This window comes from Electrophorus electricus, chromosome 2 (genome assembly GCF_041902795.1).
Source record: "Electrophorus electricus isolate QZ-2024a chromosome 2, ASM4190279v1, whole genome shotgun sequence".
Taxonomy (NCBI): domain Eukaryota; kingdom Metazoa; phylum Chordata; class Actinopteri; order Gymnotiformes; family Gymnotidae; genus Electrophorus; species Electrophorus electricus.
The window spans coordinates 22,855,001-22,870,000 of NC_137498.1; the positions used below are offsets into that span (position 1 = coordinate 22,855,001).

The window sequence follows — 15,000 nt, forward strand, 5'->3', positions numbered from 1 at the left end:
TGCATTTGAGAAGAGGTATGAGATAGTGTTTACATGTTTACATGTGTCTCTTGGTGAACTTGAGGTGTGTGTGTGTGTGTGTGTGTGTGTACGCCTTTACGTAGATAAACACATGCTTGCACCATGTCTCACTGCAGAAGAGGTGATCATTGGAGGAGAGTTGCGTGTGTAGCCCTCATACCATCCTTCTCGTTGTCCATCTTACCAACAGTCCTACAGCATCCTTTAAACTCTTTCCCATCAAAAGAGCACTCTAGCTCTACATTTAGCTTTACATTTCTTTCAGAAGTCTTCATAAGGTTTACCATGTATACACATGTTGTTACACATAGTTCTAAGGTGACGCAACTCTATAAGAGCAGCTGCCACCAGACGGCAGTGTTGAGCTCTGAGTTTAGACACTTGTATGTGAGCGCGGGAAAAGTTATTGAAACGAGTCCCAGAATTAAGACAAGCCCATTGTCTTAGACTGTGGGTCCTGAGAAACCTTTATCATCTTATCATCCAGACCCAGTGGAGGCTTAGTCCCAAGTTAAAGAAGTTATGCAGAACATCTTAAAACATGCACTAGTGATAAAGAGTGCATGTGCACATGCAGGCACACACACAAAAAACAAAACAGAAGAATGCAGTCAACTCCTCTGAGATTAAATCTGTTTCAAAACATCTGCCCTGATGCCCCACTACAGTAAATAAGAATTTCAGCATTGCCCCATGCTGTAACCAAATCACTTGGCATAGACACCCCTGGGATAACACACACACACACACACACACACACACACACATACATACACACACGTACACACGTTTTTGTTTTTGTTTGTTTGTTTGTTTGTTTTGTTTTGTTTTTAGCAAAGATTAAAAATAGGGGTCACAGGACATGGGTTCCTTCTGGAAATGTGATCCAGTGGAACACTAGCTGTTAAACTGTCCAGATAGTCAGAAGAAATGGGGATGTCAGAACCCAGCTAACGCTGTAAACACACATGCAGTTTACTGTTGTTCTTGCAGTTACAAAGCATTCCATCTTACCCAGACTGAGCCCAACAACGTCACCATTTCCCATAATATTACGTGCACATGGACCAGAAGAAAATATTTTTCAGTCATGGATTACAGAGGCTAGCAGTGTAAGCTTCTACTTCCAGTCCACAGTGAACTGTCCAGTGACCAACTGGGATGTGGACTGACGTGTGTTATTTTGCAGTCTCATCATTGATCATCAGCTTTCTTGCTGCATTAGTGGCATTCTCATACACTACAGTTATGATCTGAAGATACACTGCAGCCATTGCCTGGAGAGGAGTGTTTCATTACACATTTGTGACCTACAGTAGTGGGAATTTCCACATGGGTTTAAAACGCAAACATGCACACTCAGCCTTCACACAGAGTTAGTTGGTTTTTCATCATTGTGAGTAGTGTTGCACAGCTGGGCTTCATCCCCTGCCCTCCAGCACAAATACAGAAACAAATCCGCACAAATATACTGTGACGCTGCTCTTTTTGAAGATAGCTTTGGCTTGCAATGTGAAAAATGTGCTCATGTCCAAACTATACTCACAGAAACATAACACAGGCTTTCTGTTGTGAAACATGGATGTTAAAATTGCACACACAAATTTAGATTTACCATTAATCGTGTCCAAGTATACAGTGATTGAAAACACAAGCACAGCACAAAAGATAGAACACTGCTTATAGTCAGCTTTGGGAAGTGCTGGCTGGTGGAAAACGCTTCATATATGAACATGTGTCAGCTCTTTTTCTGAGTGCATGTCCCTTACTTTGGCGATGAGTGTGAGGTGAATATGTAAGCATACTGCCATCGCCCAACTGTATGCAAAAGCCTGCACTTCAGCAGGGTATGTTTGGTTCTCTGCACTCACTTTCAGTTGCCAGGGAAAAGCCCTCTCTTTTGTAGTTCATAACACTCCTGTACACATATTGTCAGATGCAAAACAAACAAAACTGCTGTCGGAGTTGAGCAGTGTAGGTCAGGTCTTTTGCATTTTTCAAAGATTTGATTATGGAGGTTGATTATGACTGGGAGAATCTCTGATTTTTGCCAAGATTCAGTTCAATTGTATTCAGTTGTATCTTGATAATGCATCTTCATTTCACAATTTCAGTGGAGGAGCAATTACACAGTAGGGCGAAATAAACAGCAAGGAGCTTTTCCACTCAGACAGCACTGCTGAGCCAGCCCCACTGTCAGTGGAGGAGCAAGGGACACACTGTGACCAGGTCTCACAGCTACAGCTGCCGCCGCACCTGTATTGCATTTCTAAAGCTAACATCAGTCCTGCAGGTGCGTTGGGGGGGGGTGGGGGGGACTGGACAGTCCGATGCATTTCGATGGCCAGAGGACACATGCAGGAGCGCTTTGCCACTGACTTCAAGCTGGTGATGAGGGAAAATTGGAAAAAGGAAGGAGGGAGGAATGCGGAGGGGAGCGCGGTGGCTTCTGCATCTTTTTGGCGGAGGGCTTTGATCGCGGTTCTTCCCGCAATATTTGGCTCAGACTGCTTGGAAGAACAGGTGCACAACCAGTGGCAGGTAACAGGAGGTTAATCCACTCAACGTGGCTTGGACTGCGTCCGCTGTGAACTCACTGCGTCCCCCCAAATAGGTGGGGCTACGTTCCCTGGCTGTGGACCCAGCCCACTCTACCCATTTTTTTTCATGTTGTGCACATTTCTAAACGGTGGAGATTAATTACAGCTGTGTTAGCCGCTCACATGTGCGAACGCACTCTTGTATACTCACGCGGCACACACTTCCTGCCTTTCTTTGTGTGTGTGTGTGTGTGTGTGTGTGTGTGTGTGTGCATGCGTGCGTACTGAGGTATGAAGTTTTTGCTGCAAGCAAAATAAAGCATCCAGGTTAAGAAGCCATGCAGAGGCTTTCAAAAATACACATTTATCCTGTCATGAGGGCTTTGACTCTTTAGAAAGGAACACCTGGAAGCACTCGCCTGTCCACACAGACGAGCAACCTGAGGCATGTCCTCTCTGTTGGACCACAGCAGGAGGGGGCACGGATCTATTGTTGCCTTATCACTTAGTGTTCTCGCAGGATGCACTGTTGGACTGTATTCGAAGAGTGAAAATGCCATAGGAAAAAAAACAAACAAATAAGTAAATAAACTCCTCCCCTTCAAAGGATCCATTTCAGATCCCAATGTCCTACATGGCCAGAGGTCCTCAAGAGCACGACTGGACCTGCTGTTTCTGGGGATGAAGAATCCCTCTTTGGTGTGGGTGTGTATAGGAGTTAATAGGCGAATATTCCTCAAGGAACCGAACATGTATGTTTATTTATGTGTGCAGTCATGAGAGAGAGAACATGTGTTTAGGCTGTTAGCACTGAGCCTGTTTAGCAGCTGTCACAGTGGGCCAGCCTGCAAAAGACCTTCTCCCCTGCCTCTGCCCAAGAGCTATGTGTGGATCATGGTGAAAAGTGTATGCGTGAGAAAAGGAGGGGGGGGGGGCACAAGAGAGCTTCCTTCGGAATGTACAAATACAGTCATATAATCCTCAGAATGCCTCTTGTAGTGTCCAGTTGCAATGGGAACACGAATGGTGCGATGTAGTCTGTCCACATCTCTCTCTCTTTCTCTCTCTCTCTCTCTCTCTCTCTCTCTCTCTCTCTCTCTCTCTCTCTCTCAGCTTTTAAGACATCTGTCATGGGATGGGGCAGCTGTTGCTGCTCCAACGATGAAAAAATTGAGGTAGAAAAGATAAGCTTCTTCATTTCCGTTTCCAGCTATGATAGCATAAATAACAATACATTCCTTCTTAAGCATTATCGTCTAACAGTAGTCTACCGCTATTTGGTCCACCACTAGTTGCAAAGCTCTCACATATTTATGTGAAGCACCCAGAAGCACTTTGCTTGCACAGCTGATGAAGGACCTTTGTCCTGTTTCTCTGGAAACTGTGTACTCTGTTACAGTTTTGAATATCTTTTCATTTTCAAGTCCTATATCCTATAAAATCAACCTTGAATGTGAATTGTACAGAATGTTGTGTCATCATCTAAATTCTACTTTTACCCTGTAAAATGAATTATTTTCAGAGCCCTCTGCCCTTCTTGGTGGTAATGTGAATAGAGCAGGCTATGAGTTACATCACGCTCCTGAAATATATTTCTCATGACCCTTTTTTTGTGAACCCATTGTGATGATAAGGTCGCTTTGTTCTTTTGTATCAAGGAAAGAAAGTACTGGAAAAAGCAACAGACAAATATCTCGCACTTTTAAAAAACTGCTTTTTAAAACTACCGTCAGCTTGGACGAGAGTCGTTGATATGTCGCTAATAGTTGTTCATTTTGTAGCTTCATGAAAAGTGTTACTCTGGAGCAATGCAGGGCGCTGTTGTTGAAAGCGTTATTGGGAGGAGTGAATAGTCGCGCGGAGCAAGGGGGAGCTCACTGGGGAGGAGGGAGCGTGGAGAATTCAACAACAGAAAAGACGCTTCGGACGTTTTCTTTGCTTTTGTTGTCGGATTAAGTCGTTATCGACTCCTTTGGAAAATGTTTGTTTCTCGTTATACATTTTTCAGAAGTTGTAACGATTCCAGAACGTGTTGTTTTCTTTGACGTCGGGTAGAGATTTCTCCCTAAACTTTTGGAGTGGTTCGCACCAGCAGAGTGCCAAGCAATGCGCTCAAGTCGTACTCTGGAATCGGAATGTCAAAGAAGTTTGTGACGGCCGTGTGAACCGCGTCTGTGACGTCTCATGGAAAACATTCGAATTTCAATGGAACATAACAGTATCGACCCAAGGGTTTTCGAACTCGAGTTATTATTTAATATAAAATGCAGACTTATTTTGATTAACTGTTGAATATTTTTAGTGCACATGGGAATGGCAGACCACCGTCTCAGATTAAAAAACATTGCTTCTTTTTAAGGACTCCGCTTTTCTACTGACCGTTTATGTTGGATTAGAGTAATATTATTGATTCTCGTTTAATAAGACTTTCGACCACTCGCAATGGAAGCGGATCAATGCTCTCCCGAGGAGTCACAGGCAGCCAGCGCTGTACCCGATAGCTTCTCCCAGCTTTGGTCGGACGTGATGGGGATGTTGGTAAGTTTGTTATTGGGGGAGGGGGTACCACAGGAAAGTAACAAGAAAACTCCTTTAGTCTTGGACCTCTATAGGGGTTCATTATCAATGCAGTGGCCGTGCAGGCAATTGGTCGCTACTGCGAATGCATGTAAATCAGCGCAGCGGACCACGTCAGATCCCGGAGAGTTTATTTACGATGTTGCTCCAAAGCAAAGGGTTAGCAAACTTTCTAGTTAACGGCTTCTTTTTCTTATGCTTACTTTCTTAATAGCCGTTGATTAGACTTCGGGTTTTTTTTTTTTGTAGTCTTCAGATGCTGCATGGTAATTTGCAGACTCGGTAGGCTAAACAATTGAATCAACCTATAATAATAGGACACTATAATTTGGGAAGTTTCTTTAAGATGAGGAGATACAGCGGTGCACGTGAGCTCTTCTCGAAGCGACGTAACCCAAACTAAATCCAAGATTAGATACATAGAAAACTTGTTCTACATTATGATAATTACAGCTCTAATCTGTTAATCTCTGTCGTGACATTGAGGTATCCTACCGTTTTTAGTGTTTGACTGTCTAAACGTGTATCAGTAATTATATTTTAAGACTTTATTTGAGCAACCCGGTTATAAACGATCAACGTTCCGAAATGTGCTTGGATGTTACAGCAATTCAGACACGTAGCTGCAAGCGCTGACTTTTTACACTTCATATTAAGATGCTTGGTGCTGACTTTGTTGACCAAATCTCGGCAATTCTTTCCTTTGATAACCAAAAAAGGAAATCTACCAATCGATAACCCTTCACATTCTTAATTATAGTTATATTATTATGAGTCCGTTTGTTTTGGTGCAGGGCTTATTAAAAGCTGCATTCATGTCTCACTGACCAGAAACTTGCTGACGGTCTTATTTACAGGACTCCAGTCCCGTCACACAGATGAACGGGTCAGATACAACGATTTTAGTGCCACTTTGAAGACTGAAGTGCGAATGTGGTGTGTGTGTGTTATAATGTAGGCGGAATCAGCAGTCTGCACTTCAACACTTCAAACCCCTCACCACTTGCAGAGGAAGAAAAAAAACCCAACTCTTAACAATTTACTGATGTTCCCTTAATGTTCATGAATCCTTTGAATGGTCCCAGTACAATGAATGCATCTTTTGGCAAGGCTGGCCTGGTGTGTGTGTGTGGAGATATATATATATATATATATATATATATATATATATATATATATATATATATATATATATATATATATATATATATATATATCTCCACACATATAGATATATAGATATATATACACACACACACACACACACATACACACACACACACACACACACACACACACAGTGGATCTCTATCAGCATTTAAGTGCTTTTCAATGGCCTTTGTCTGCAGAGACACAGAATTGTGTGCCCTTTTGAGCACCTCCCTGGCTCAACTAATCTGAAAAGATAAGTTATATTATGACTGTCTTGTGAGCCTTGGCTCTGTGTTGAGGGAATAGCATAGAAGCTTGCCTGAATGAATGCTGCTCAGTTTGTATCTCTGTGTTACAAAACCTTATTTGTGTGTGTGTGTATGTGTGTGTGTGTGTTTGTTGGTGGGGGGGGGGGGTCCATTTTGTTTTGGCCAGCTGAAAGGATATTGGCACATATCCAGTAATAGTTTTTTTGGATAACAAGTAGACAGGCTGGCTCACGTGCCACAATTCTCTTAGTAAAGCAATCCTTGAGTCGTGAGATGTTTGCCAGTAAAAGTGTTGTTTATATAGCCAAACAGTCTGTAAACACCAAACTCGCAGATTAAAACCCAACTCTTGAAGTCGACCCTCCTGACCTATTATTGATAGCAAGGGAAATTAGTGAAGCCTTGCAGACATACAGTCATGCATGTATCTGACCATATGGATGACATTCTGAGATGTATCCATTGGCCTGCTGGTCACAGCGAGTACAAGACTTAGTTCAATCTTCAATGTGTTTATTGCAGTTATATCCCTTACAAGAATACTTTGGCCTGGGTCAGCATTTCAAGGTGGTCAGCATGTGTATGAGCCCCTCATTTATATGTGCTCGCAGATGAGTAAACTAATACAAAAGCCTGTTAGCAGTCTGACTACACCTTTTAAGGAAGTCTCAGACTTCCATAGTCTAGTCTTTGAGGTGTGAGAATGGGAATGGTGTCTGATTTTTGGCCCTAAACTTTGCCCTCACAAACCTTAAAAAAAAAAAAAATCCCAGTTCTTTGTCTAGAAATTGTATCTAAATATAGGGTGTGGATGTAGATGTTTGATTTTAATGGTGTAAGGAAAAATTCTTGATTTTCCTTAATCTGTTCATCTGGTTGAACTGTCTGCCTCACCTGGTCTGGTTGTCCTTCCTCAGGGACCTGGGGCATGTTTCTCAGAATGATTGACACAGTGTCAGACAGGCTGGGAAGTGTGCACACTTTATTCAGAGATGCATGAGCATATATATATATATATATATATATATATATATATATATATATATATATATATATAAATGGCTAAGCAGATGTGTAAGAAGAAATATGTAAATAATATAACAAGTGCAACATGTTCAGACTTATTAGAATATGCAGTATCAAAAATGAGATAGCCGTCTGTCACTAGCTCAAACCATAGTTGATGTAGCCTTTCACCTATCTAAAAATAGACATACTAACATGATAGGGGATAGATGTTTAATACAGCTGGATAGAAAAGACTTGTTTTCTGTAAAGAAAAAGGATTCACTTTGTATGAAATTCTGACAATTGATTTGGATTTGAGTCTGTATTTTTATGAGTCTGTATTATTATGTTGTACAGAGGAATCCACTGTATATACTCTAAAACTCCATCCCACAGGGAAGAGGTTTACTAGGTGTTTGTGGGACTGTGACGTCTCGAGGCACGCGCTTAGCTACTTTGTGTGCCTGGCCAGTGTCCACAATGTGGAACGTCTTAGGTCTTGGACTGCATGTTCCCCCTCCCATGGAGGGAAAGGCAGCCAAAACCCAATCAGATTGGTATATATTGCTCAGTTGCTCCCTGCCCTTCTGCTGCAGTCTGAAGAAGAGCTCTCTTGGCCCTGCCAGTATGACCTCCTGAGCTGTTCCCCTTAGCTCTGCTCCGAAGGAAAGCTTTCAGGACTGCCAGTGAAGACTTCCTGAGCCTAATAAAACTCCAAGAATTCAAGTCCTATTTCTCCATCTTCTCATATCCAGCCTTTAATGTGAAGCTGGAGAAAGAGGATTAGAATCTGATTGGCTATTTTGGCATGTGTCTACTACAATCATGCCAGTTTGATCTATTGATCGTTTTGCCTTGTTGTGTTCACTAGTTACAGTGAAAAATTGTCCAGCCTCCTTAGTAAATTTTATAACATATTTTTGTGGTATAACATGGGATCCTGGTTTATTTTTTTGTACCAATCATTAACACATCACCCTGTCATAGCACAGTAAAAAACAAGACTTTTTTTTTTTAATTAAATACATTTTAAATTAAGTTAATAATTACATTTATTGCATCAGTATTTACTCCCTAAACTTAATTCTTTGTATGGCTACGATTGGCTGAAATTATAGCAAGTTTTTCTGGGTAAGATTAAATGCAACAAAATAAAATGGAAAAATGTTCCAGGGTTTTGAATTATTCTAGAAACCACTGCATCTGCATGTTGAGTTTTTTGTTTCTGGAGTTTAATTGTTGAGGTTTAGTTGGAACTAAAAGGACATTAGGGGAAGGAGAGTCTGAGTGTTTGAGGGCATCCGCTTGCTTACAGGGTGTTTTGGACCTCCTGGGTCAGCAGTAAGCCTTCTCAAAGCACTGCAGCCCACGCAAATTCACTTGCCCCTGAGTGTAGAACAGCGCCCTCACACCACGGTGCCAACAGAACCTCCCCTCCCCTTCCCTCTCTGCCCTTGCGGATGTCCTGAGGAAACCCCCTCACCAGGGTGGGACAGCACCCTTCACCTCCTCTTCTCTCCTTTTCGTCTCTCACTCACCTCTTGCCACATCCCCTTTAGGCCAGCCTGAGTCATGCTTCCACATGGGTCAGCCTCCGTCCTCCAGGTCAATGCCACATGGTGCGAAACTACATAAGTCCTTCATATGTTTACTATGGCTACTTATGTCTGCAAGCAGATCTTCCTCTCGGAAGGGTGCAGTCAGGGGAGAGTCTGGCAGTGTGTGTTCCAAGAGCTTGGGCCAGGGCAGGTGTGATAAGTCATGATGGGAAAGAAAAAGTGGATAAGGTAAACATTTCTTTGTTGATGAGCTCATGCGTATAACAGCCCAGTCACTGGGCCACCCAACTGGCTCAACAGGTGCTGCGTACTATTCCTGTTCAGAAATATGAACAGTCCATTTCTCTTTATGTATCTATGTATGTATCTATTTGACTGTGTCTGTCTATCTGTTTGCCTGTCTGTCTGTCTGTCTGGCTATCTATCTATCTTTTCAGTTATTTACAGTTAAACTTCAGCTTTAGTTTATTTAACTTTGGTGGATTGGATTGTTTGTATGCTTGCCATGAATTATTCGATTTTCTTTTCTCTGTCTTCAGCAGAAAATGGCAGGTGATGCACTAGACTAGAAAATGTCAAGAAAAAAAGTTTAATAAGTAACAAATGCATAAAATATGTATTATAAATCTATTTTATAATGTATTACTGTACATATGCAAATTTATTTTAAAAAAAGGTTTAGTGCACAGCAGAACTGCAGACTATGCACACTGTGGAGACGCTGCACACTTTGTGTTAAATATGTCCAACAGTATTAAGAGTTAAGGTATGGCGATGGCCTAGAGATATTCATGGTATTCACGTGAATAATGAGAGCCAACTCTTCTTAATTCCAGTGTTCCTCTAATCTATGAAATTTGATGATAATTTTTGTTAGAAAATAATTGTTACATTTTTAATAATTGTTAATTCTTAAAAAAAAAATAATAACTTGGAGTTCTCATAGCACTATGGCTGTGGGGCCATTGAGGTGCAGTTGTGTTTTCCTTGCAGTGTGTGGCTTGTAAGGCTCATGACTATGACCATGAAGCTGCATCCTTGAAGAAGACCATATGCCTGCCTTTTGGATGTCTCTGTTATCTAAGGGGACTGCAAACAGGCACGTTCCAGGATAGCGTCTCTTTAGCATAGCTGAGCATCGTATATGCATTGTTGTCAATTTCAGACACGATGCTGGATGAAGTTGCTGGACGTAGTTGCTGCACCAAATTCCAGAGGTGCAGGAAAGGATGTCAGGGCAGATCGCATGTCATTCAAGCCTCTGCTAATCGAACTATGCAGTATGTTCTTTTCGTACAACCCCCCAGGGTGAACTGGCATGCTTGTCTTCACACAAAGGCATCTGACATGGGATCACGGCCAAGGCACGAGTAGGTCCTGTGCACCCACTGGTTCTGTCATGAAAGGTGCCTCGCCAGGTTTGCTTTCTTTAAGGAGTGGCCCAGATAGCACTGCCTCTCCTGTGCGGAAGGAATAGGGCCCTGCTCTTTACTTCAGTTTGACAAGCTGCAAAACTTTTTTTGTTATAGATTTTGCTTATTTTCGATCGCAACTCGAGTGTTTTAGTACAAGAATCAGATGAGTGCTCAGCGCCTGCCACCCTGTAACGCTTTCCATGTATGTTTCTGGGCCACCAGAGCATGCTATAGGAATGCTGGGTGATTCATTAGCTGGGTCAGAGTTGAAAAGGTCAAAGAGCATGTATGTTACTCCACCTTTAGGAGATCTTTGGATACGCTTTTCTTCATCTTCTCTGTCTCTGCTTTCTCATAACGTGTTCTTCCATATTGACCACAGCTTCCGTGATATAGTCTTCCATGATTTTAGCCTGTTCCAGAAAGGCACACTGAGAGGCGACTGCGCAAACAGTTGTGCCAGAGTCCTCCTGTTTCTGCCTCCCCTGTTCAGGATCACATTCTGGGGAAGGGAAGACTTGTGACTGGCTCCTGAGGGCTGCTCAGCACCACACTTTGCTCGCTCGGTTTCCAGCAAAAAAGGTCACAGACTCCATCTTTGTTCTGCATTCTCCTGCCTCTTCTCCCATCCCCTTTTCTACAGTTTTCCTCAACTCCCTTCAGCATCCAGCAACAGTTCCCAAACCGAGACCGAGGTCATTAGGGAGGGTCAACGTGAATAATGGCGTGTTCCATAAATGTCATTGCATAACACTTGGAGTTGACTCCGGGTGGTGGTGTGAGGGTGGGGAACGCAGCTAAGCATCATCACTCTGAAGCAGTACTCCTCTCGGAAGATTCTTGACTTCTATTTTGAATGTTGTATGCTGGGTTTCCAGTGTTCTCACAGAAAATCTCAGCACCCACCCACTACCTCTAGGACAGTTGTTGAGGGTTCGGTGGTAACAGCACGGTGGCTGGTACCAGAACCGGTTTGGTCGTTAGGCTGAAGGTGGAGGTTTATGAGCTGGGCAGTACTGCCTGGAGGCTGTGTTCTCCTCCTGCTCTTGTGTGTTTACACTGTGAATCACACTGCTTAATTGCAAGGGCTGCCCCCCAACACCCCAAATCACATTTTCACTGATTCAAAGATTTTCTTGATTTGGAACAATTACTTAACAGAATTTGCTTAACTTGTTCATTTGCGAACACTCACAAATCTTCAGGTTCATAGTCAACACAGGAGTCAGTCAGGACAACAGCTGAAATCAGCACAGTAACACACACAGGATTTGCATCATTACCTCACTTCTGGCAAGGAATGTCAAGTCTGATGATGAGGACATAAGAAGCCTGAGTTGTGTGGGCGGACTTGCACTGTCCACCAGAGCTGCTCGCTGCTGCTTTGAGCAGTTATGTGGGTACGTGAGAGTGCCCTTTTACATCAGACTTTACTGGACAGCCCGTTCCTTCCTGCTTAACACCAACATCCTGTATCTCAGGCCTATTCAGATTCAAATGGAAAGAAAAGAATTTGCCTTCTTATGACATCTAAGCGATGGATCTTGATGAACAGGCTAGTTGGATATGTGGCCCTGGAGGACTCTGTGGTCTGAACAGTGTTTCAGATCAGCATACAACGCGAGCAAAACAACTCAATCTTGGTATAACAGCTCAATGACTTTGTTCTCTGCAAGAAAATACCCAAAGTGTCCATGTGCCGCAGCATTATCAATATTTAGAACCAGCAACACCAGCAAGATCCCTGTCCAAAAACAATCTAAATGATAATTTTTGAAATGCTCTCACACTCTTGTGAGTCTAAGAAAGAAAAAGGGTCCTTTAGTTATTATGCGCCACACTGGTTAATTATTACATTTAGAGCAGGAGAAATTTGGAGAATGTTGTTGCCATGGGTTTGCCAAATAGATCCTGAGTCCCCAAGTTGCTCAGCTCCCTTACACCAACGGACTAGAATGCTAGTCCTGGAATTTCTCTGTATAAGGAATGTTCCAGCAGGAATCCTAGTAATCTAAAGCAGCGTGTTTGGAGAACTGGAGCACAGGACAGAAAGCAAATGAATTTGGAGCCCTTGCCAATGTTTTAGATTCCAGAACTTTTCTTCTCCTTACCAGTATTTCAGATTAAGTTTAACTCATGCTCATCAATATTGCTCACACCCGTCAGTAATGCCCATACTCTTCACTTAGCTGATGACCTGCTTGTTTTTTTCCATTTTTTGTATTCTTGGGAATTAGACTTACCAGGTTTTTAGAGCACAGAGATGTTTCTGCTTTTATGAGAATCTTGATACACTTGATATTTTCTAGTTTAAATAGTAGTATAGTGTAGTGTTATCTTAGTGTACTTCTGATACATTAAGTAATTTTACTGTCATTCATGACATTTCATGTCATTGAAAGTCCTCTTTAGGTTTTGGACTAATCCCGGTCTAATCAAATGGTCCATAAAGGAATGCATAACCTAATGTCATAATCCATAACATATCAGCCCAAATTTGGAGTAACCCTAATTTCAGAGTGTGAACCCCAAGACTAAACCCACATGTTGGCCATTCTTCCTGTCCAACAGCAAGAGCATATGAACAGATTCATCAGTAGGCACAACCCCCATGAAACCTCAGCAACACTGAACTACTCAAGACCACCCCACCCATATCCACCCATATCCAGTGGCTACACTTCGGAGTTCTCCATATTCGCACCCCATGCTCAGCACATCAGCCTGGGGTCCTCACAGTCACCCGATATTCGTACCACATTCCTCACATTTGTCCCGTGCTCCCCACGTTTGCCCTACATTCACCCCACGCTCCTGAAATTTGCCCCTCCCACCTCACATTCGCCCCAAACCTCTCCACATTCACGCAGCGCACTCCATGTCGAGGCGTGCGAGGCTCCTGCTCTCCTACAATGACAGGATGTGTGTGTTTGGCAGGGGCGCTACCGGGGAGGAAGGAAGGTGGCTCTGGTGGACACGTGGAAGCGCCAGGTCCTAAAGTCCTGTTGCCATGCACGGAGTTCCAGACCAGCCTGGGGAAAGGCCTTTCTTCTCCCAGCTGGGAGAAGTTGCTTGAGATCTCTATGCTGATCTGGGCTTAGTTAATGGTGTTTTGAGGGTTATTAATCATTTTATAGAGAAAGTGACAGCATGAACGTGCACTCGCATTCCTTTTGCTTTTGAATTGGTTTTCTTGGACCTTTCTCGATCACTTGATTTTCGTTATCTGAGTGTTTGTTTATCTGTTTGTTTTTATGGTCACGAGGTAGTAGTGCAAGCCTGAGGCTCACACAAGCGCACGCCCCAAACACCAACTTGCTGAGGTCATAGGCAGGCAGCACCACAGCTGAATGTATGGGCTCACACAGCCACACATCTGCAGGGGTCATTGTGCTGGGGTGTGTGTGTGTGTGTGCGCGCGTTTGCACTTTTGAATTTGTAGCTGAATCTCCCCAGACGAATAAGAACACCACTATTCATGGCACAAAAAATGCTTTCAGTGGGAATACAATGAAACAACCACATAAGAGTATCAATACAATATATAGTACGAATACACTCCGGGCACAGACAATCACATGTACAGTAGGTAAGAACAGAGCTCTGCAAATGGGGGGGGGGGGGGGGGTGCGCAACAGAAATGTGCTCAGTGATTGTGTGGAAGTAGTTGCAGACATGTGCAATATAATATTTTAATTTGGGGTGTGTGCAACGGAGAGAGAGAGTGAGTGAGTAAACTCCTTTGCTATGCACGTGTGGGCTGGCACCATTGTTGTGAGCCTGATTAAAATCGTGTGCCTGTGACAGCTCTTTAATGAAGTCTGTCCAGGAGTGAGAGTTTGGTGCACGTGCACATGTTACCGCTCATAAATAATGCCCTGCTGTAGGTCTGCTGTCTGCACAAAAATGAAGCTATGTAAATCTCACCTAACCGCACAGATGTACAGTACTGAATATTCATACATATGCAGTTCCACTGAAACATAAAAAGTTTATTTTTGTAAATGTATACAAGTATTTTTCGTCATATGTCACTTGTACAATTTATTTATTCCAGTTTTTGCAGTTCAGTGCTTTATAAATCACCTTAAGGTTCTGCCTTCTTTCTCTCTCTCTCTCTCTCTCTCTCTCTCTCTCTCTCTCTCTCTCTCTCTCTCACTCTCTCACTATCTCTCTCTCTCTCTCTCTCTCTCTCCATGTGTTGTAGGATGGCTCTCTTGGGAACATAGATGATCTGACACAGGAGTACTCTGAGTACTACAGCACGTGCTTCAGTGACGTCAGCGAGCGCGTTGAGGAGCTGCGCAAGCGCCAGGTCTCCCAGGAGCTGGAGATGGTGAGCACTGTCCCTGGCCTTAGCCCCGCCCCCAGCCCCTCCCTCCAGCCTGGAACCAGCCTGTTCTCTGCCAACCATGTGACGAAGATAAAGAAACTTCCCATGATGCTATAGATATACGCT

At 43.1% G+C, this 15,000-nt stretch overlaps 1 protein-coding gene across 9 annotated transcripts in view; it reads left to right on the plus strand.

Moving 5' to 3' along the window:
* The window catches only part of sash1a (SAM and SH3 domain containing 1a), a 236,598-nt gene that overhangs the window by 183,368 nt on the left and 38,230 nt on the right, over positions 1 to 15,000 (plus strand). For 6 of the 9 annotated variants that reach the window (XM_081695691.1, XM_081695698.1, XM_081695650.1 and 3 more), the window contains exon 2: positions 14,749 to 14,877. In XM_081695691.1, coding sequence (XP_081551817.1) covers positions 14,749 to 14,877 — 129 coding nt within the window. Of the gene's footprint in view, positions 1 to 4,440; positions 5,100 to 9,168; positions 9,355 to 14,748; positions 14,878 to 15,000 lie in introns of those variants that run through there. The other 3 variants (XM_081695678.1, XM_081695685.1, XM_081695673.1) reach the window with 2 other exon arrangements.